The 22,300-nt window shown below is 31.8% G+C and overlaps 2 protein-coding genes across 2 annotated transcripts in view; both read right to left on the bottom strand.

Moving 5' to 3' along the window:
• LOC143068638 (uncharacterized) overlaps positions 1 to 22,300 on the bottom strand; it is a 151,145-nt gene that overhangs the window by 24,988 nt on the left and 103,857 nt on the right. The gene's annotated exons all lie outside the window — the stretch shown is intronic.
• Positions 264 to 11,725, bottom strand: LOC143066522 (uncharacterized). The gene is made up of 9 exons (XM_076239429.1): positions 11,226 to 11,725; positions 10,019 to 10,193; positions 8,359 to 8,526; positions 6,897 to 6,941; positions 5,013 to 5,363; positions 3,283 to 3,465; positions 2,289 to 2,323; positions 1,368 to 1,710; positions 264 to 526 (listed from the first exon to the last, which is right to left on the bottom strand). The coding sequence occupies exons 1-9, from the start codon at positions 11,619 to 11,621 to the stop codon at positions 339 to 341; spliced, it is 1,884 nt and encodes a 627-aa protein (XP_076095544.1). The 5' UTR covers positions 11,622 to 11,725; the 3' UTR covers positions 264 to 338.

Genomic DNA, 22,300 nt, shown 5'->3' on the forward strand with positions numbered 1-22,300 from the left:
AATTTTAATTAAACTCAAATGAATAGTCAGCAATTTCAAAAGTACAGACAAATCAGTCGCTTTATGTGGTTTTTAAAGATGACTTTAGGTTAATTAATACATATCGTTCATAATTATATACATTTGAACTGCATTAATTAACACCACAAATACAGTTCATCGTAGTAGTGAATATATTGTTAACTTAAACAGATATATTTATATTTAGTGTTACATCATTTTTAGTACAATGTTTACAAGGTGATATACAGTAAACAAGAGCACATTTTGAAACTTATTTTGAAACAGTTCCAATAAACACAGCAATGAAAAATCAGTCAAATTGCAAGTGATCGGTTTCATTCTGGACATGTATTTACTTTAGGGCAATCATCACAATAATCTTTTTCTAAACTAAAGCAAAGAACACCTGCGCATGCTTGCACAATCGGAACATTCCCTACACAAGTTACAAATCTATGGCAGGTTGTTGGGTGATGATATTTGTTGGTTATGGTTCCGTTAAAATTCTGGTTACAAAAGTCACCTGAAATGATAGTTTAACAGTAATAAGATGATAGGAGTTTTACATTGATTGAAAAGAAGACAACACTCTATAATTTGAAAGTCTTATTAGTGCAAGATTCGGTAAATATGTACATTTGTTAAAAACTCGAAAACTCAAAAGAATAATCAAATCCCATAATTACATGAATTACAAACGAAAATGTCAAAGGAAAGAATTAGCTAATAATATTTATTAACAAGATTAAGAAAACAAATGATTTAGATTCGTGTTCAAATTATTGTCAAACTTTACACAATGAAGACACCTGAACCCTATATTTTTTTTTTCTATTGAATTCATATGTGCTTATTCAATTAAAGCTGTTTCGTAAGTTAACTGTATTGTGTTTTTTATTCATTTGTTTGAACATTTTTATTCTTGTATAAGTAGTTTTGATGTTATCACGAAAGATTAACATGCTATTGTTAAATGAGTTACTTTTGCTTACTTAAGAATTCGTTTCATTATTATAATTTTATTATAATTTTTATTATCATAAAAAAAACCGTTACACAGACAATTTTGTGTTCACTCGTATACTTTGACAGAATATAATTCTATAGTTTCTGTTCAATTCAATTTCGACGGGATTTTATGGAAATATGTTTTTCAGTAATCGAGGCAAAATAATAATTTGATTTGATCAATAAAAAGTTATCTTCCAAGCACAAAGCTTCCCGAAAAAAATCAACGTTAGTATTGCTATTAATCATTCAAAAGTTATGGAAAAGCCTTACCGGTTTTAACCAAAAAGCCGTCTCTGCTTGTTTATTTTATTTTGATGCAATATACAACTTATCATATATGAACGTCTACTTACTGGAAACAAGTTGAAGAGTTTCACTGTTAGAATATATAGCCAAAACATCCATATGAAGGCCATTGATTACTCGACATCTAATGGTTGCATTGTACATAGCTTCAGTGAATCCAATCCAAAACTTGAGGATTCTTTTAATTTCACAGTTGACTGTTGTATCTGTTATAGTTGTATAACTAGGACGCATTATTTCATAGTTATCGTGTCCGAACAACTGTATTTCAATCCTCATGTCTCCCGTTAGATTGCCAATATAACCAGAACAAGTATGGAGGTTTGAAGTTCTTGGAGCAGTAAGACCAACAACCTGATCAGAATGTACTGTCATATTTACTTTGTTTTGCTGTAAGGTAAAAGAAGAAAAATAACAAAAATTATACCGAGCTCTGACGCAAGTTTTTAACTAATTTTATGGACTTTGAGAAACTATGACATTTACAGTTTTCACCAAATCTTTTCGCCATGGCTAAAAAACATTCAAATATTCTATTTCCAGTTGGATATGACAAATGTTATACATTGACTTTGTGCGTGAAATAAAAACAAATTATGAAAGGGGAAAATATTGATATAAACATGTAAATAGCTTTGGTATATATGAAACTGTTTTTGCATTTTTTTAATCTTTAGATGTTACTACAATTTAAAAATTATAAAAATAAATAAATAAAAAAAAATGGATATATGTTAAGAAATTAAAAACCTAAACGATGTTATCTTTGGAAACAATAATAAACATAAACTTTACATATAAATTTGATGTTTTGCAATGGATCAATAGGCTTTATTTGCTTTAATGTTTAAGTTGTATACGAGCTACTAAGTATTCACAATCGAAACCATTGAGAAAAATGTGCACTTTTGACAAATTATCATCTCTCTTACACATCTTGTTCTACCTTTTTTTAATTTTTATGTTACCTGTTGAACGACTGTCGTATTTGTACAGGAGCTACCTGGAAAAGGAAAAAAAAAATATCAAATACTAAACATGTATATCTTTCTCATGATTTATACAATATATATTGTTATTATATTTTCGATATAGATCATTCACTAGATAGCTGTTGGGGTCTTATTTGTTTCAATCGTGGACAAATGCAAATCTTTTGGAATAGCCATATTCATTCGGTACATTTCGACAATTACCATTCTACTATTGCGTGATGTCTAATCACTTGATATATAACGTATTAACATATTTCAGCCGAGTAACAAACGTTGAGTATGATCTGCTTCCCGACTGAAGCACATGCTATCACTACTGGGTTGTGGTATGGTTCGCATTTCTCACTTTTGTTTGTCTTTTCGTTGTTGTTATTTTGCAATGGCATTGCCAGTATGATTTCGGATTATGAATTATAATATCCATTTGGTATCTGTTGCCTCCTTTTTTTCAAATATAACCAATAAGAATTCTTAATCGAATATGTATATGATACTTTTAAGGAAGATAACTACATGTAGCTTTCAGTAAATGGATGTCAATGAAATTTTTAATTTGACTTTGCATACAATGTAGTTTGGTACTTGATTTTTGAACTGTCTTTGATGCTTCTAGATTGTCAAGGTAATTTGTTTTGTTTGCATCTGTACAGTCATATTAAAATTTAACTTAGATACTTTTTTCGTGTATTGTACTTTTGATGTGTATTTTCTATTTCTTTTTCGTCTGATGGTTCAGTATTTTATACATCCTAATTTTAATCTCTTCCAACGATTTGACAAGTTTTCATTTTGAGACATGTAATTTTGAAAATATGTAATTATGAAAACAATTTGCAACATAAATGTACATGGTCAATACACTATTAAATGAAATTAGAAATCAACAAAACGGCATCTAACACAATGCGTCGATTCCCAAATCATCAAAATTGTTAAGTAAACTTTTATTCAACGTAAACTTTCTTACCTACTGTTCGACATGTAACATCATTGCAAGTACTGCATGTTTCTACTGTATATATTCCAAAACAATAGTTGGACTGACAAGCTCGACCATATGGTACTTTGTTCTGGCACTCAATATAATAATGACAATTTGTGGGATGTACACGGTTGCTTAGGAAGACGGTGTTATCCTTACATGCATCACCTGAAAAAGATATTCATTATCAAGATAATAATATTATCCGATCGACAGACAACTTTCAATTTCGTTGAATTTCCGTCAAAAACGTTAGTTTTAGTGAACATCGTTCGTGCGTTTAGGGGCGTCACTTCCGTTCGTATACTGAGCAACTTATTGAAAAATATGAAACTATATTGCACGAATCAGTTTACTCTTAACTAACTATAAACACAACGTAATGTAGCTTTGTTTTTGTAATTAAAGAAAGACAATTCGAATTGTGTCAGGTCTCCCATTATGAATGCATGATATAATTTTGAATCAACTATACGTATGTATAATAAGATATATTGTAATGTTATGCCGCTCCAAATTATTTTTTACCTAAAAAGATTGAACAGTTAGTTGTTGTCCATTCGTTTGTTGTGTGTTATTCTTTGAATTTGCCGTTTGATTAGGGACTTTCCGTTTTGATTTTCCTCGGAGTTCAGTATTTTTGCAGTCTTACTTTTAAGCAACGCAGTACTGATGATTTTGCCATGCTCACATATAAAGCAGCTTATCCGCATATTAGTCAAGATAAAACGACGTTATTTCCAATAATTTTACATACGAGACGTTCTTTTATGTTGCCTTTTTTCATATATTTTAATGACTTCTGAAACGATTGTTTAATTGGTGTGTAACGTTAATTTCAGCATCATTGACTACTTTGCGGTCGTTTGTCTGATTTATTCGTCCATAGTTCTTTTCAATTACTAAATAAAATGATTAACGTTACCATGATTTATGAAAGTCTAATCGTTTTCCTAACTTGAACAATGTAATAAGGATAGAACAAATGAACTACCGATAACAGATCAATTGTAAAAGGGACTTTATGAAAAATAAATAATAAAACGACAAAAACATACAGTATCAATCTTAAACTGTTGGCGAAATCTAGTTCAAAGCCTTTTGAATATATCTAACAAATTTATAATGCTCTCACGTGCCCCAGGAAAAAAATATCAAGCAACACTCGTCCAAGCGTTAAAGTAAGAAACCCCCAGCTGTTTTAGAAAACCACGCCATTCTATATAAAGATAGCAAGTAAAAATATGACAAAGTGAAGGCCATAAAGTTTTGAATATCTCATTACATGTACCAATTCATGTTTGGTTAAAAAAAGTCAATGTTAGAACCGATCAAAACAATAGTCATATAACTAACTTGAACCGAATCTGATTCCCTAAAAGAATAAGTTTTTTTTTTACTAAACGTCTTTTTTTAACAAAAGGTTTAAATAACTGCTATTTGTAAGATTTTAAAGGAGAATATTTCATAAAGTTGCTACAATAAAAATAAAAGTCCTAGATCGTATGAAAAATGGAAAAAATAAAAGGGAATTTTACAAACACTGAAAAGACGATTTAATGAATGTAAATTCTTGCGATAATATCTTATTTTCATTTTTGTTTTTGTTATTCATTAATTCATTGATTCTATTTCATTTTTTCCACCTAAGATGATTCATGTTAGATGATTTTAATTATACTTAGTTCAAATTTGTAAACACAAGCGATATATACCTGGTATAAGAAAAACCGTTTCGTTATTTGAATAAAAAGCTGGAGAATCTGGGTAGTATTTATTAATTACTGAACATCTGATGATAGCCTTCTCCATATCAGAAGCAAATACTATTCTAAAAATAATTTTTCTATGAATTTCGCATGATGTATTGTTGTCCTCTGTGTTCTCGATTAAAACGTCTAATTTTCTGAACGCCAGCTCTCCTGACTTCAAAATTTCAATGCTTAGGTCTCCTGCCGGATAACCAACGTATGCTTCGCAATTATGCGACAACAAATTTCTGCTAACTTCCGGATCAGCTATTTGATCAGGATTGAGTCGAAAAATCGTTTTACCAGTTGGTGCACCTTTATGGATACGAAAGAAAGCTTGTTAATGATAAAAAATAGATATCAACAAAAAGTATATAAATATCAATTTGTAACTCTTATCTAACTTGAATATACATCAAAGATGAAATGAAACTGACCGATAAATACTTCAACTATTCTTACATTATCTAAACAGAATCAGAAACCTACTTGAGATACAGAAGACGTAGTCATATTTTTAAATCTAATACTGTGAAACACCAATTAACATTGTCCTAAGTCAGGAATCTGATGTACAGTAGTTGTCGTTTGTTTATGTAATTTATACGTGTTTTTCGTTTCTCGTTTTTTATATAGACTAGTCCGTTGTTTTTTTCGTTTGAATGGTTTTACACTAGTAATTTAGGGACCCTTTATAGCTTGTTGTTCGGTGTGAGCCAAGGCTCCGTGTTGAAGGCCGTACATTGACCTATAATGGTTTACTTAAATAAATTGTTTTCTGGATGGAGAGTTGTCTCATTGGCATTCACAAAACATCTTCCTATATCCATAAACAGTAATATCAAGTTGTTCGTCAATTTCATTTAAATAAGATGTGCAGCTTACGTTTATGAAAGTAAAAAATACATCACGATGCTACTAAACTTATATAGAAATCTAATTTATTCAATCCTCTCTACAAATTACCACACCCTTCATTGTACTTGAACATGCTATAGGATAAAAATGTAAACACAGATTTGATAACATTATTATACATACTATACCTGGAAAAAAAGGTGGGACGGTTCAAATGGTTAATGAAACACAATAAGTTAAAGAACATACAACGCAAAGTCAACAGAAAAAACCATGAGATATCAACAACCAACTGGAAACCTGGATTTGATCATAAACCCGTCCTCACCCCCCCCCCCCCAAAAAAAACAACAACAAAATATATCAACAATCCCACTTATATAGAAACAGAAACAATGAATACTTTAAAATATTGATAAAAAAAAGAACAAAAATACCAGATTAACTCTCATAATATATTCTTGAGGTACACGAACAATCTTGTAAGAAGTGTTTTAGAGTGTATTTATAAGATTAAAAGTATGTGTTAATCATTGATCTGCATGAATTACAAGTTGTCATTCTTAATTACAAGAAATGGTTGAACAATTGTTTGAACTTTTGACAAATACCAACCCTTACTTTTACATCTAGGAATACATGTAGGAGAAAGGTTGTATATGGCTACAAACGAACATGATTAATGGTCATCTACCCTATACGGCCAACCAACACATAATAATGTCACTAAATATTTAAAAAAGATAACCCTAACTGTATCATTGGATCAAAAGCTTCCTTTATAAAGGACAACCTTGAATCAAGGAATCTGTAAGAGCGTGTAATAACATTCGATAACCTATAATTCTTACATGGAAAAATGTATAATGAAGAAACAATAACCATGACAATATACCCCATACTTCATATTGAATTTGCCCTGCAAACTGTTTTCCTTCTGTTATGCATACTAGTTTGTATATTATTTGTTTTATACAATCGGGTACTTACAAAATGATTCCATGGTTGAACTTGGTGTTTGTGACGGGCTACTCTCTGAAAAGAAAGTTATAAGATCTTTGGATAAGCAGACTGTAATATTCCTTTGAGAATTTAAACTAAATATCATTCCATAGAAAAACAAAACACTCTATAGGAAAATAAAGTTAAGATGGTAAGTATTTAGTTACGTTTAACTTACTAGATTGAATAAATGAGTGTGAAACATATTTAAACGACTAGCTACGTTCACTTGTATAGTTTGATATTGTTTGTATATTTACAAGAATGATATGTTGTAACGAGCCCTAGTCGTTTTTTTTATCAATTTAATTGAATAACAAGAGTTGATATCAAGCGCTTAGTTTTAAACAGATTATTCCGCGAAAAGTTGTTTTTATCATAAACAGAGCGGCGAAATACCAGAGAGACAATCATAATCAAAGATAGAAAATCAACTGACAACGTTATGGCTTAAAAAGAAATAGACCTACAGACAAATAATAGTACACAACACACACCACAGAAAACTGAAGACAAAGCAACACGAGCCCCACTAAAAACTGTAAGGGATCTCAGGTGGTCAATCATGTCAAGGTATTGTGTTTAAAGCTAAAAGTCATTCTGTTGCAAAAAATCAAAACAGTAGACATGAGCTTTTGAATGTAATCAACGACCTCCGTGTTTGAATAGTTAAAACAGTTCTACAACTGTACCACTAGCATTACAATACAGAGGTTAGAAGGTCGAACTACCATTCTAAGATTTACAGTTGTTTGGCAGGTGGTTCTGGCCGGAAATAACACGTTTCTTAACCAATAAAAAATGGCTTCGACAAAATAAAAATAGGTTAAATGTAGTGATAACACCAATTCTTTTTTTTTTTTTATCAATTATTCAAAATGGAATGAAGTTGAGAATCACAACAGCGAAAACTGTAGGTGTCTTATACCGGTATCGCCGTTTGGTTGAGAAAAACACATTGATAATGACCTTTGTAAATTGCCATTGACCTTACAAATAGCCAATGGTAATGTCAAATGATTTTAGACAAGCCAGAGAACAAATGTTATTCTTACTTAATCAAACTCCGTTCAGTGTTTCTTTTGATGCGACTGTCATGCAAGTGAGAGGTTTAGCTAGCTATATAACCAGGTTCTATTCACTATTTTCTGCATGGGAAAATGCCTGTACAAAGTCAGGAATATGACAGTTATTATCCATTCGTTTTATGTGTTTAAGCTTTTGATTTTGCCATTTGATTAATGACTTTCCGTTTTGAGTTTTCTTTGTAGTTCATTATTTGTGTGATTTTACTTCTTTCTTCCTCAGAACTACTCAATAAGACACACACATAGTAGAATGTGATTTTGATGGAAAATTTGGGTATGTTTTAATCAATGTAACATGACGATAGAAAAAAAAATCACTTAACTTTTGAATAACAATATTTAGCGCTACATATACAACGTACCTTTTGCTGATGATAAAATCTGGTCGGCTGATGTGGTAAGCGTAGACGCAGAAGATGGAGTTACAACGGTATTTGTTGACGCTTCTTTACTGATTATTGGTGTTCCAAAAGTTCCTGATACAGTTGTTGACGTATGCAGGATAGAATTTAATGTACTAGTTTTCTCGTCTGAAATGTAACATAAAACAACACTCACTAATTTCGTGTCTTTTTGAATAAATATACTCGTTCTTTTTTTAATGAATTATTATAAAAAAAATAGGGATACTACATTTAAAATATCTAGAATATGACTTCTGAGATCTCTCAGAGTTTTTGGTGGTTTTCGTGTTGCTTAGCTTTTTTTATTTTGTGTTGTTTTTTTGTTCTGTCAATGTATTTTCGATTAATGAGTTGTTATGTCCCTCTGGTATATTTGTCTCTTCTTTTAAAGTTACGACGCTTTTAAAACAGACTGAAAACAATAATACAAACGAAGATCAACACTTCATATTTTATACATAACAAACAATATTCCATTATCTCCGACATATGAAGATTTTTAACTGCTTCGATATAATTTGACACCACTGTCTTGAGAAAAGGGAGAACATTGGGTGTCCAGATAAATGTTTACGCCCCTCCACCACCACCACATTTCTATATTTGCCTACTTAAAGCCATGCACCTGTGATTTATTGGGTGGCATTTGTTTATTTGTGTCATAATTCTATTTTATTTAATGTTGTGTTATGTTTTTAGGTCTGTGCGTTCATTCGTTTGTCCGTCTATCCCGCGTCAGGTCTAAGTTTGGTCTATGTAGTTTTTGATGACGTTGAAGTCCAATCAACTTGAAACTTAGAATAGTACACATGTTCCCTGTATGTAATCTGTTTAATTTTAAACTAGAGTTATGACCCCAATTTCACGGTCCGATGAAGATAATAATAAGATAGTACGAGTTGGGCATCAGTGTAATGTAAACACATTCCTCTACAGTCTGTGTTTGTGTTGTTCTGTTACACCACTTTCCAGGTAAAGAGGGGGTTAGACGTACACTATCATGTTTAACCTATTCATTATGTGTCTGTATTATGCCAGGAGCCTCAGACATTCAGTTATTGTCTTTTGTATATCTATAGGCATGACATGTGTAATATCAACTTGATACTATATTTAAAGTTAAATACATGTAAATATGTGTGAAATATTCTAATATTTTATCTGAACCAACTGTAAAAAAGATCATTATTCATTCAGCAAATTGTAGCACAATACGTACATTAGATATTCAAAAGTATCAAACTGTCAAATTTGGAAGGTTAATACGATAATAATATAACTTACAGATTTGTTTCAACTTTACCAGACTTAAACAAATCACTAATCGCTAATTATTTGTTACTTAACGTACGAAGATATTTTTGAAGTAAATTAAAACGACGCATTAAACAATTTTTAACATTTACCAATAACCATTAAAAAACCTACTAGATCTAATTTTAATTTAAGTTCATATGTTTACAATATCAATTTCAATTGCTTTGTTCATTAATAATTGTACTGAATAACTTGAAATATATTTACTTGATATAAAACAATAAATACATTTTGTACGTAAATATATTATCAGTGCAAATTTGACCTCTAGCTACGATCTAACAACTCAAAATGATCATACCTTCATTGAAATTTCTGAAAAAAAGAAAATAAGCTGCACACCCAAGGCCAATTAGAAGTATTGTTATAATCGAAATAAGAACAATAACTCTGCAAGCAGAACAAGAAGGATTTCTGAATGGTTTATTACTTCTTTTATCTTGCATTTGACGGTAGTCGTCTTGTGGTCGTTGAACCTACAATAAAAAAAAGCCAGCAATTTTTTTTTCCAAATATATCAAAATATGACTTACATTCAACAATTAATAATATTCAAACGAATCGACCAAAACGCAAGCAGCATTCAAATTTGACCAGAGAGGATATACCAAATAAAAGCCTAAACAGGACCTGTGATAGAAATCTCTAAATTGGAGCAATAAAAGTAAGAGTGTCCAAATGGACATAATTTGGTTCTTAAATGGAACTTTTTCAAATGGATAAATTCAAATCTCTTTAAAAACACTGTAGGTTTCAAAATGAGCACAACATATGATGTTTTCTTTGAGTTTTCGGACCAAAAAGCGTGTGGAACTCTTTAGCAACAACCTAGGTTCGACAATATTCTATAACCTTAAGTTGCTAGTGATAGTATTGAATTGGAAAACTCTAAAACGTTCGGGATCAAGAGTGGTGGCTAGAGTGAATTATGATTGAAACTAAAGTATTGAGAACTTGACTCTGACTGACGTTACAGCAAAACTATTCATACTTGAAGAGTACTTCAGTCATTTTAATGCGATTTCCTAAACAGGTATTTTGTTTCTATAGTAATGTTACAAATGTTTCTGTGTAAAATTGTGCTGCTTTTGGCGTGATAAAAACACCCTTAGGATCAATTCATAATCTTTGACAAATAATTCTATATTTAACATCATTTATTCTATAGCTATGTTACAAAAATGACAGAAAGGAAAATGTTGTATTTTTAATGGAATCACTATTTCTTTTTTGAATTTAAAAATCATTGATCTTTACCATAATACTTTTGCCAATTCAACCACTTCCCGTAGAAAATGCAAAGTTTTTGTTTCAATAGATTGTTGTACCAATTGAACATATAATATGTGTTAAATAGGCATTAACACGACATCGGTTTATTTTTTTTTGCTTCTTTGAGACAAGACGAGACATGCAAAGTAATACAAATGTAATCCACTTATCAATTCATTTTGCTGTATATGGCTTAACATGATTGATATACATAACAAGTTTTGTAAATCACTTACATATTCCCTTTGATCAAAACTTTTGACATCTGACTGCTCAGTCGTTCTAAGTTTTGTCGAATCTCCTATTTCATGATATATTCGAATATCTTCAATATCATTGAACTCTTCTTTGTGATTGTGATGAATAGTTTCTCCTTTGTTGCGTTGCAAGACGGGAAATTTATCTGATACTTTATCAAGTTGCGAACTACTTCTGATAGATCCCTGTACAGTGATATAATCATGGTTGGAAGATAGAACTTTTTCATTCCGATTGCAAGGCTGCAGATATCCATTGGAATTCCGATTCCCACAAATATCAGGAGGCAGAGGAAAATCGCCGTTGTATGATCTGTTCAGGTATGCACTAAAATTTCTGTCTTCAAAACACATCTTCTCATTTTGAGGCTCCATTTTAATTCTTTCACTTATGCTAGTACTGCAGTATGTTTCAACATATCTTTATTAATTATAATTCTTTTGTATGATTAAAGTTACAAGATCCAAATTGTTTGAAACGGAGAAAAATAGATTTCATGACTTTGTTTAAAGGTCTGCATATATATTTAAGTTAGATTCATGCTTTAAACCTATATAAATAGACACATCATTGCATTTCAAATAATTCTCTGTAATACTATTCAATAAATTTGAATTCAAATAAAAATTTACGTTTAAATCTACAACATAATTATATATTTTGTATATTGTGTTTTATTTAAGAATGCCTTTAAGAAACCTTTATCAACTCTTCCTTTGTAAACATTTAAATGTTGTGTTCTTCTAACATAATTAAACATATAGTGCTAAACAATTTGAGTTGTTTAAAACATTTTGCAGGCCACATATTTGCAGTTTCATTGATGTGATTTAGGAAGGGAGAAAGAACATAGTCAAGAGTTGTAGATTCAAACCTGGATGGAAATGCGAGGCTTGAAAGTACAGAAGCACCTGCTACTGGTAAAGGCGTTGGCTCTTCTGTTTTCTTACGTGAGATAGATGCAGTCAGAACTTCGCTGGAAGGTTCAGAATTGTTGATGAAAGTAATATCGTATTCTTCATTTGATGCTTGTGAAGCATTTAAAGTGGCATTGCTATTGATCAGATCTTATTTTCAATTGTTCAAACTTTCTGCACTACATTTTTGATTATCCAACACAACACATTTCAATTGTTGATTTGTATCTATATATAAAATCTTTCGATTTTTTTGTAATTCCCAATGTGGTAAATTACTCTGTGGATTGATAGGGTCTTGTTCTGTGCTACGTGTTCTTTTTCGAATATTCCCTCTCTTGAAAGACATACCAAGTTGAACGTTTTTTACAGACAATACTATTATTATTTTTGTCTCGATTTTATAAAACATCTCTTTATGCAAAGTTATTTAATAAAATATAGTATAATAGATCCTTCGCAATATGTATGTAAACAAATGAATGAATACATGTGTAAGTCAAAAAGCTGACCACAACAATAGAGGTTCATGTGTGACTTGCAGACAATTATCCTAGTTTTACGCAAACATCGGGTAAACTGAATGAGTTGCATTGGGACGTCATAGACCGTGTGCACAGAAATATTAACTACCAGACAGAGAAAGCTGATACATTATTTATACACCCCAATTATAAAAGTGGTAAAAGATATTGGATCGTCAGTATAAAAACTTTAAAATGAGTAAATACTGATTGTAGTGTATTTGTAGATACACATGTCTTCAAATTCTAATTCAAAGTATATTTCAACTGATAAATAAACCACGATGTTCTAATTGAAATAGATTTTCAACGTTTCTAGTGGATATATGTCATTAGTTTTTTGACAAAAAATATGATCTTGTATGAATCGAAAATACAAGTATCGACCAAATGTGACGATCAATAAGATAAGGAGTATTTTGTAAACAACATTTCCATTGCTTTTGTAATTGCGTTTTTACAGGTAGAACCTAGCATGAAACCAAATCCATGTGTCTGTGAAAAAGTTTATAAAAGGCCTTAGCATAGTGGCTATTTATCCAAATTGATCAATAGATACAATTGCTGATCATATTAGATTTCTATCAGATCTGTTAAATCTCTCAACTACAGGCTACTAATTTGGACAGGAATTAATAAAATGTAGCGGGCGGAAGACACTCCACTTCACTGTCACAGTAGTATAATGGTATAACAGCAGAATATATATATACAAAAAACTGTATACAACAGTTGGATTAGTTCGACTCACCAGAACAGCATGAAGCACAAACACAATTAATATATTGACATAAGACACAAAGTGCCGACCTAAGAGAACTCACAGAAACTTAAAATTTGGTTTAATCCATTATTTTAAACATAAATATCTGTACCAGGTTAGGAATATTACAGATGATTTCCATTCGGTTGATGTGTTTGAGCTTTCATTTTGCCATTTGAGAAGGAACTTTTCGTTTTAAACTTTTCTTGGAGTTCTTTTTTTTCATTTTACTTTTCATCACTTTAAGTTTGTACAAATCTAAAAACAACAAATATTAAAAAAACATGTTTCTTCAAAATAAGGAATCAATCACTACACCTTCCCTGGATGAAAAGTAAAGACTCCAATTACTGTTTGAGCAAAACAAAATAAAATGCATAATATTGACGAGATGAAAGACCATATTAGTTCATAACTGTATTACCTATTTTGTGTTTAATTTTACAAAAACGAAAATCTATGCAAGTGCCGATGAAAACAACATTTAAACATCTTACAGGGGTGTTACATTGCTATTTTTTAAGAATAAGTTCATTCAAAGGATCGATGAGTCGATATAGATTGTATCAAACATAAGTTTGGTTTTGCCATTTAAATGCCAACTTCCTGGTTCAAATGTTTGTATATTTACAATATTTATAGACCATAAAAGGAGGTTGTCATGGTAGGATATAACAAAATCGTGTATTTAACGACAATATCGTTATTAAATAATATCAACATACTAAACACTTTGAAATGTCAAAGCGACTTATTGTAATAACTACGTAAATTGGCACAGGGAAATCCCGATTAACACTAAAACTACTTTGGGTAAAACCGGATATACTGGCACAAAATCAAAAAAGTTTTGAAACTTAATTGATATTAGATATATGTCTAGATACATACAAAAAAAACAGTACTGAAAGGAAAATGTGAATAGTTTTTTATTTTGCTGTTACGCTAAATGCAAACCTAATTAATCTGCCATGACTTAATATTAGTTTGAAATGTTGACACTCATGCCCTTCAATTACATTCACCCTTTATTATGCCAAGTCTAATAAGTTGACTGTGTTTATTATTTTGTAAATATTGTTCTATTGTTGCGATGTTGAACAACTGTCACAAATGTAGAAGGGTTTAAACTCGTCACATTCGTTATGTGCATTTCACAAGTCGGGAGGCTGTAATTCAATGGTATCGCTTGTTGCAATATATCATATTTGCTTTTGTTTTGTCATAAATGTTTTACCTATTTTGTGTTTAATTTTACAAAAACGGAAATCTATGCAAGAGCCGATGAAAACAACATTTAAACATCTTACAGGGGTGTTACATTGCTATTCTTTAAGAATAAGTTTATTCAAAGGATCGATGAGTCAATATAGATTGTATCAAACATAAGTTTGGTTCTGTCATTTAAATGTCATTTTCCTGGTTCAAATGTTTGTATATTTACAATATTTATAGACCATAAAAGGAGGTTGTCATTGTAGGATATATCAAAATTGTGTATTTAACGACAATATCGTTAATAATATCAACTTACTAAACAATTTGAAATGTCAAAGCGAATTATTGTAATAACTACGTAAATTTGCACAGGGAAATCCCGATTAACACTAAAACTACTTTGGGTAAAACCGGATATACTGGCACAAAATCAAAAACGTTTTGAAACTTAATTGATATTAGTAGATATATGTCTAGATACATACAAAAAAAAAACAGTACTGGGAGGAAAATGTGAATAGTTTTTTTTATTTTGTTGTTCCGCTAAATGCAAACCTTAATCTGCCATGACTTAATATGAGTTTGAAATGTTGACACTCATGACTTCCATTACATTCACCCTTTATTATGTTATGACCAATAAGTTAACTGTGTTTATTGTTTTGTAAATTTGTTTTTTATTGTTGTTTGCTGATGTAAAACTGTCCTAAGTTTAGGAATGGTTTAACCCCGCCATATTCGTTATGTGCTGTTCACAAGTCAGGAGGCTGTAATTCAATGGTATCGCTTGTTGCAATATATCATATTTGTGCTTTTGTTGACCGTTTTATGCACAATTCAAGCCATTAGCTTTGTCATTTGAATCATTAAACGTTTGTCTTTTCGAGGCTTTTTTGTCTTGAATGCTGTATGTGTTTTGTTCATTTTTGAAAGCCGTACGGTCACATATGATTTTTAACTTCTACCTTATTTGGTCTTTATGGCGAGTTGCTTCATTGGCAATCTTACTTCATCCCATTGTTTCATATACGTAAAGTTTTACTTAGTTGATTTTGCTGATATCATAAGCGTTCCTTAGAATATGAATCACATATCTACAATTGCAAAAGTTTGAATTGTCACAATACCATTATAAAGATGCGCGATTGATTTCTTTTCATTTTATTTAAGAAAAAATAAACATTTCAAAAACCTCTTTTAGCAGATCTCAACAAATATGAAAGACAATCAACAGCTTCTACTCGAATCGGAAGAACTTACAATGGAGATAGTATATTTGTATATTTTTAAAACAAACGGAAACAATAGTTTGACAAATCAAAGAGAGCCAATTCCCTAATCACTAATTTCTTAAACAAATTGCTCACTTATGATGAAGGCTAATTTTCTATTCATTTAAACACAAAGATTACTGTCATAATGATCTAAATGATGTATCCTTATATTTCATTTATACATACTTGGTCATAATCTTAAAATTATTTTCTAAATGGGAAAAACTTATTAAAAAATGTCCAAATTATTAAATCTTTCAAATACTATACTCAAATAAACTTTGAAAATTTGGGGAAGTTCGTCATACATTTTTTTTCAAAACAAAATTCACAAAACTTGAAACTTTACTCAAATATTGTGATTGGAAATATCGAGTTAATAAATAGAGAATAATACATGGCAAAATCCGTATCATATGTCGTATCATCCCGAGACATCAATATCAGCCCAAGGGCCTTCAGGCCCGAGGGATGATATTGGTCGAGGGTGATACGGCATGTGATACGGATTTTGCCATGTATTATACGCTTTATCATATATTTCAACAGAAGAGTTTTATAGTATATGAACTGTTTTCTGATTCATAGCACTGGGTAAGCTTCAGTTCTACTTTTGTCTTGTTTCAAAGGCCTTAAAAGAACAGCATAATTATTTATCCGAAGCACCTGGGTTACCTTATTTTACAATTTGCGTGCTGTTGTTTTAAAAATATTTTGTTTATTATTGTATTTATTTGTGTGTTTTGTATTTTTAAAGTTACATTTAGTGTGCCAAAAAATGTGACGTCACAAACAATACGAAAACTTGACGTTCGTGACGTCACATACCAAAAAATGACGTCATTCAAAAAATTGACTTATTTTGAGGAAAATTTTTCCTAAGCAAAAAAAAAAACCAAAACTGACTTTATGTAAAAAAAAAAAAAGAAAAAAATGTAGGGGTGTGATAAAGGGTATGCGATAAAGGGTGCGCATCAAAGTTGCGCGATATGGATTAAACAGCAGGCTATTTATCAAATATGCAAAACTACTGTATTTACTACTAAACATATGATAAAATACCAGATAAATTTCCCCATTCATGTTGTTGTCAGATTCAAGACCGTTATGCCGTCAAATGGACACTTGTACATTCTCTTTAATTTTCTGAGCAACATCTATTTGAAAAATGATCAAAATCATAACATTTTCAACGATACATGTAGGCCTGTATTTAAGTTTTTGAAAATTATTTAAAGAAAATAACGGATATTTTGGCATATTTAGTTTTAGACTTTGAAAAAAATAGGCCTTGACATTACTGAAGAGACGTTTAATGTAGAAAGTAACAAGTAATATTGGTTTCATATTTTGTATTAGTTGTTAGTGGTTTTGAACAAGCTGTCAGTTACCTGCGAGTACTCTCAGATCTGTTTCTAGTGTCTTTTTGTTGTTGAGATGTGTAAGTACCAGGCAATGTTCACTTGTACTTTTGTCCATCTGATGAGTTGAGCCTTTATCAACTGATTTTTATAGTTTGTTCTTATGGTATACTGTTATACCAATGCCCCAGGTTAGGGGAGGGTTGGTATCCCGTTCACATGTTTAACCCCGCCACATTATGTATGTATGTGCTTGTCCCAAGTCAGGAGCCTGCAATTCAGTGGTTGTCGTTTGTTTATGCGTTACATATTTTTTTAAATGAAAAAGGCCGTTAGTTTTCTCGTTTGAGTTGTTTTACATTGTCATTTCGGGGCCTTTTACAGCCGACTATTTCTCGTTTTTTATATAAATTAGACCGTTGGTTTTCCCGTTTGAATGGTTTTAAACTTTGGGGCCCTTTATAGCTTGTTGTTCGGTGTGAGCAAAGGCTCCATGTTGAAGGCCGTACATTGACCTATAATGGTTTAGTTTATAAATTTTTATTTGGATGGAGAGTTGTCTCATTGGCAATCACACCACATCTTTATATATATATATGCGGTATGGGCTTTGCTCATTGTTGAAGGCCGTACGATGACCTATAGTTGTTAAAGTCTGTGTCTTTTTAGTCTATTGTTGAGTGTTGTTTCATTGGCAATCATACCACATCTTCTTTTTTAAATTCGTTAATGCTATAAGAATAATAGCTATGTTCTGTCGAATTAGATGGAGGTTGTAAAATTAAATTACAACTTGAACATGTTGATAAAATAGAGAATGGAAAAGGGGAATTTGGTAAAGAGAAAACAACCCGAGCAGACAATAGCCGAAGGCCACCAATGGGTCTTCACTGCAGCGAGAAACTCCCGCATCCGAAGCAGTCCTTCATGTTGGCCCCTAAACAAATATGTAACTAGTTCAGTGATAATGGACGTCATACTAAACTCTGAATAATAAACCAGAAACTTAAATTTAAAATCATAAGAATAAATAAATCCTACAAGCTGTATTATGAATGCTGTAAGTAAAATGTATTTATAATTTTTTTTTTTTTTGCTTTTTCTAAAATTCCAAATTTCTGTGATTTTTATTTATTTATTCATTACAAGATTTATCGTTTATATAAATATACACTGTTTATTTCCATTGTTTAACGCAAGCGTAAATTTTAGATAAATATATTGAAGAAAACTACTGTTCCTTATTTGTGCATTGTGATTAAAAATTCGTATGTATCATTACTTTCATTTGTTTACAACTCTGTCTTGTATTGTTCTGGTCGTACTATTGCAAATATTCAATTTTATGACTGTATCATGTGTTTCCGACAGTTTACCATAGTACTATCACATGGAAAGGTTAGATATTAATGGTAAACTCTAGTTTTAAGTGTTTTATGCTGAGTTCACACGTAATTCGAATTCGATTCGCATTTACTAATTCGAATTAGTTTAATTCGCATTCGAAACGTTTTACGTCCTATCGTCAATCCTAATTCGAATTGCAATGCGCGTCAAATTCGCTTTACTGTCCAAACGACGTTAACTTTTAATTCGTATTAACAAAAGCGTATTTCTAATGCGAATTGAATAATTCGAATTAACTAATTCGAATCAATTCGAATTAAAAAAGAAGAGTGTGTGAACGCAATTAGCGAATTCGATTCGCATTCGATTCGAATTCAATTTGAATTAAATGTACGTGTGAACGAGGCATAAATGTCTAATCTTACAGTTTAAATTTATTGACATAGCTGCACGACTCTAATCTCAATTTACAATGGTAAGATAATCGTTGCAAAGAATACAGCTCAAACTTTTGTGAAAGACGGTTTGAACTTTGCAGTGTTTCGAGAGTTTATGTTCTATTTTGAAGGCAATTGTAGTGACCTGCAACACAAGTACCGTTCCATTGAGTTTAGTTATATTTCTTGTGTTTCTGTCTCTGAACTAGGTTTTCTATATTTGGCATTTGTAGTGCATAATGACATAACCCATTGAACTTTTGTGCCGGACTTACTTGTATTTTTGATCTTGAACTCTTGACCAGACGATGATTTTTGACTCTTGACCTATGTACGTTTGGTGTTTCATCATGATATGGTGTGTATATTACCTTGACCTCAAAATATAATTTTCAATTGACATTGCTTCTGAATATGTGGCATGTAGATGTATTGTCATAAGATGGTGAGTCTAGTTGCCTTCGACTGCTGTCTGCTTTTATGTCATGTTACTGTCTCTTTTACACATTCCACACTTCCATTCTCAATTTTTAAGAAAGTTTGGTTCAATGAAAAACTAAATCCTTTAATTAGAGAAAAAATAGAGAGAACAATAGAGTCACATTTACTGCTTCAGCAGCACCATGTGCTGCCAGTTGTGATAGATAATGCAAAATGTTTAAATCATTTTACTTTAGATTTCATTTCATTGTCATATAGATATGGATTGTCTGTTTTTTTGGAAAGTTTGCTATAGCTTGCTAAAGCAATAAACTTTTTTAAGGCATCGGCCTTCACTTCCGGTGAGACAGACTATCTTACTTTAGGAAGTATGTCCTACTTCTAGATAATGTAGTACTGGTGTTTGAAAACTAATAATAGAAAGATGCTTAAATCATACCTGCCAACTGTCACTATTTGCGGGGGATTTCGCCCATGGAGGCTCCCAAATTGAAATTTTAAAAGTGCAATTTTGACCACAATTTAAAAAAAGCCCAATTAATTCTACACTGACTCTAGGCTTGTAAAAGCATGAGGAAGCCAAAAAACAACATTAAGATATATTTGAAGGCCCCCTTGAAGGTTTTTTGGGACTATGACAGCCATCTTGCACGCAAAACCCCCATGGGCATTTTGAAAAGTTGGCAAGTATGTGCTTTTGAAAATTTGAGCTCTTCTATTTTGATAGCATCCAGCTTGAATCAAAATGTACTGAATTTTCATCGATAAATCAAATAACTCAACTTCGTTTTGAAAATGGCAACCACAAATATTACTACGCGGATCTGCGCTACGCGGAAAGTAAAATCAATACACACACGAGACAGCCGTTTCTACGTTATGCTTTTATCGGTATTCTCCAGACATGCGTCAGATCCATATATGTGTGCATCCGAACGGGAGTACTATAATCCCGGTTTCAAAGGTTTTATACCTTCCTTCGGTTGAAGAGAAAATTAATACCGTGTTTAAAATATTTCATGAATGAACATTCTTCGACGTTGACTACGATTTTTACAAATGTTTACATTCGTCTCAACTCGGCCGATTCCGTACCCTCATCTAAAGAAAGATAGGAGGAGAGTAGCGGATTCTACCGAGGATTGCCGAATGCAAATGTTTAATGAATACGTAAAAGCCCGAGAGTATCGAAAGTATCATGGTATCTCATCTCATCTCGGCCCACAACGAACTTGGCCTTTACATAATCGGCATTAGAAAATAGGATTATAACAAAATTCATACTTATATTACTTGCAATTAAGACTCCTAAACAAAGTTTGTTCTCAGTTATTATTATTTTTCTTCTTGTGGTCTATTTAGGTGTATTTTCAGAGACCAACAGAGGGATGAATTAACTATAGAACCCTATAGAATTTTTTTTTTAATTTTCAAATTACTTGAAAACAGTTATCGACAGACACACATGGTTTTCAGTAATGATCATAAGACAATAAATCAAAATAAATTTAGGTTGAGTCTATGGGGTCATGTTTGAGAACTTAAAAACAGTCAAGATCCCCACCCCTAATACATATATATTCTTGTACAATAAAACAAATCCAATGAAATAAAAGGCGAGTCCCCTTGTTGTTTGAGAAATTGCTAACAGTTGAGATCCCCACCTATAAACCATATATATTTTTGTATGGGACAATGAAATAAATCAAATGAAATATAGAGAACCTCCAGAGGGTCAGTCACCCCACCCCTTTCTTTTTGAAAACTTGTAAACGGTCGAGATCCCCACCCCTAAACCATATATATTTTTGTATGTGGCAAAAAAACAAATCAAATGAAATAAAGTGGGAGTCTTTTGGGTCAGCCCTACCCCCTTATGTTTGAAAACTTGGAAACTGTCGAGACCCCAACCCTAAACCATATATATTGTTTTATGGGGCAACAAAACAAATCAAATGAAATAAAGTGGGAGTCCCTCTGGGTCAGCCCCACCCCTCATGTTTGAGAAAGTTCTTTTAAACCGTCGAGATCCCCTGCCCTACACTATTTATATTTTTGTATGGGGCAACAAAACAAATCAAATGAAATAAAGTGGATGTCCTTTAGGGTCAGCCCCATCCCGTCGTGTTTAAGAACTTGGTAACGGTCGAGATCCCCACCCCTAAACCATATATATTTTTGTATGGGCAACTAAACAAATCAAATGAAATAAAGTGGGAGTCCCTTTGGGTCAGCCCCACCCCCTCTTGTTTGAGAACTTGTAAACTGTCTAGATTCCCATCCCTTAATCATGAATATTACTGTATATGATTTCAAGAAGATTTGAATGGCATACAGGTATAATACCTAGACGTCACTTGTAAATATCACTTTACTAGACCAGATCAATTTGTATGGGACTTTGCCCAATTTCAGGCGACCGTGGGAATGACTAATTTTGAGAACTTTGTTTGGACGGAGACTTCTCAGCAGCATCCTTTTACAATTATTTCTTGTATAAATTTGTTTTTTTTTAAAGTAGGAAAAAAAGTTAACCACGCAATCTACACATTTACAATCTATTTGAAATATTACAATCTACCGTTGCAAACTTTCCACAGGTGCTATCCAGCACTTTGATTTCATCTTAAAATTTCACACAGAAGGTATACGCATATCAATAAACTGAACTCAGTGCAAAGAACCTTTAAAGTACACTTAGACAGAGAGCTCAATCTAGTGAAACACTTTGTTATGCTGGTCACATGTAACTTGAAGTATCACTGTCTGTT

This window comes from Mytilus galloprovincialis, chromosome 3 (genome assembly GCF_965363235.1).
Source record: "Mytilus galloprovincialis chromosome 3, xbMytGall1.hap1.1, whole genome shotgun sequence".
Classification (NCBI taxonomy): Eukaryota; Metazoa; Mollusca; class Bivalvia; order Mytilida; family Mytilidae; genus Mytilus; species Mytilus galloprovincialis.

Bases quoted from the DNA above. Each gene is read 5' to 3' on its own strand.
- LOC143066522 (XM_076239429.1), bottom strand. From the start codon at position 11,621: ATGGAGCCTCAAAATGAGAAGATGTGTTTTGAAGACAGAAATTTTAGT. The intron at 6,942-8,358 runs GTACGTTGTATA...CTTTCTTTTCAG, and splicing joins GATTTTATCATCAGCAAAAG to AGAGTAGCCCGTCACAAACA. The intron at 1,711-2,288 runs GTAACATAAAAA...TTTACCTTACAG, and splicing joins ATACGACAGTCGTTCAACAG to CAAAACAAAGTAAATATGAC.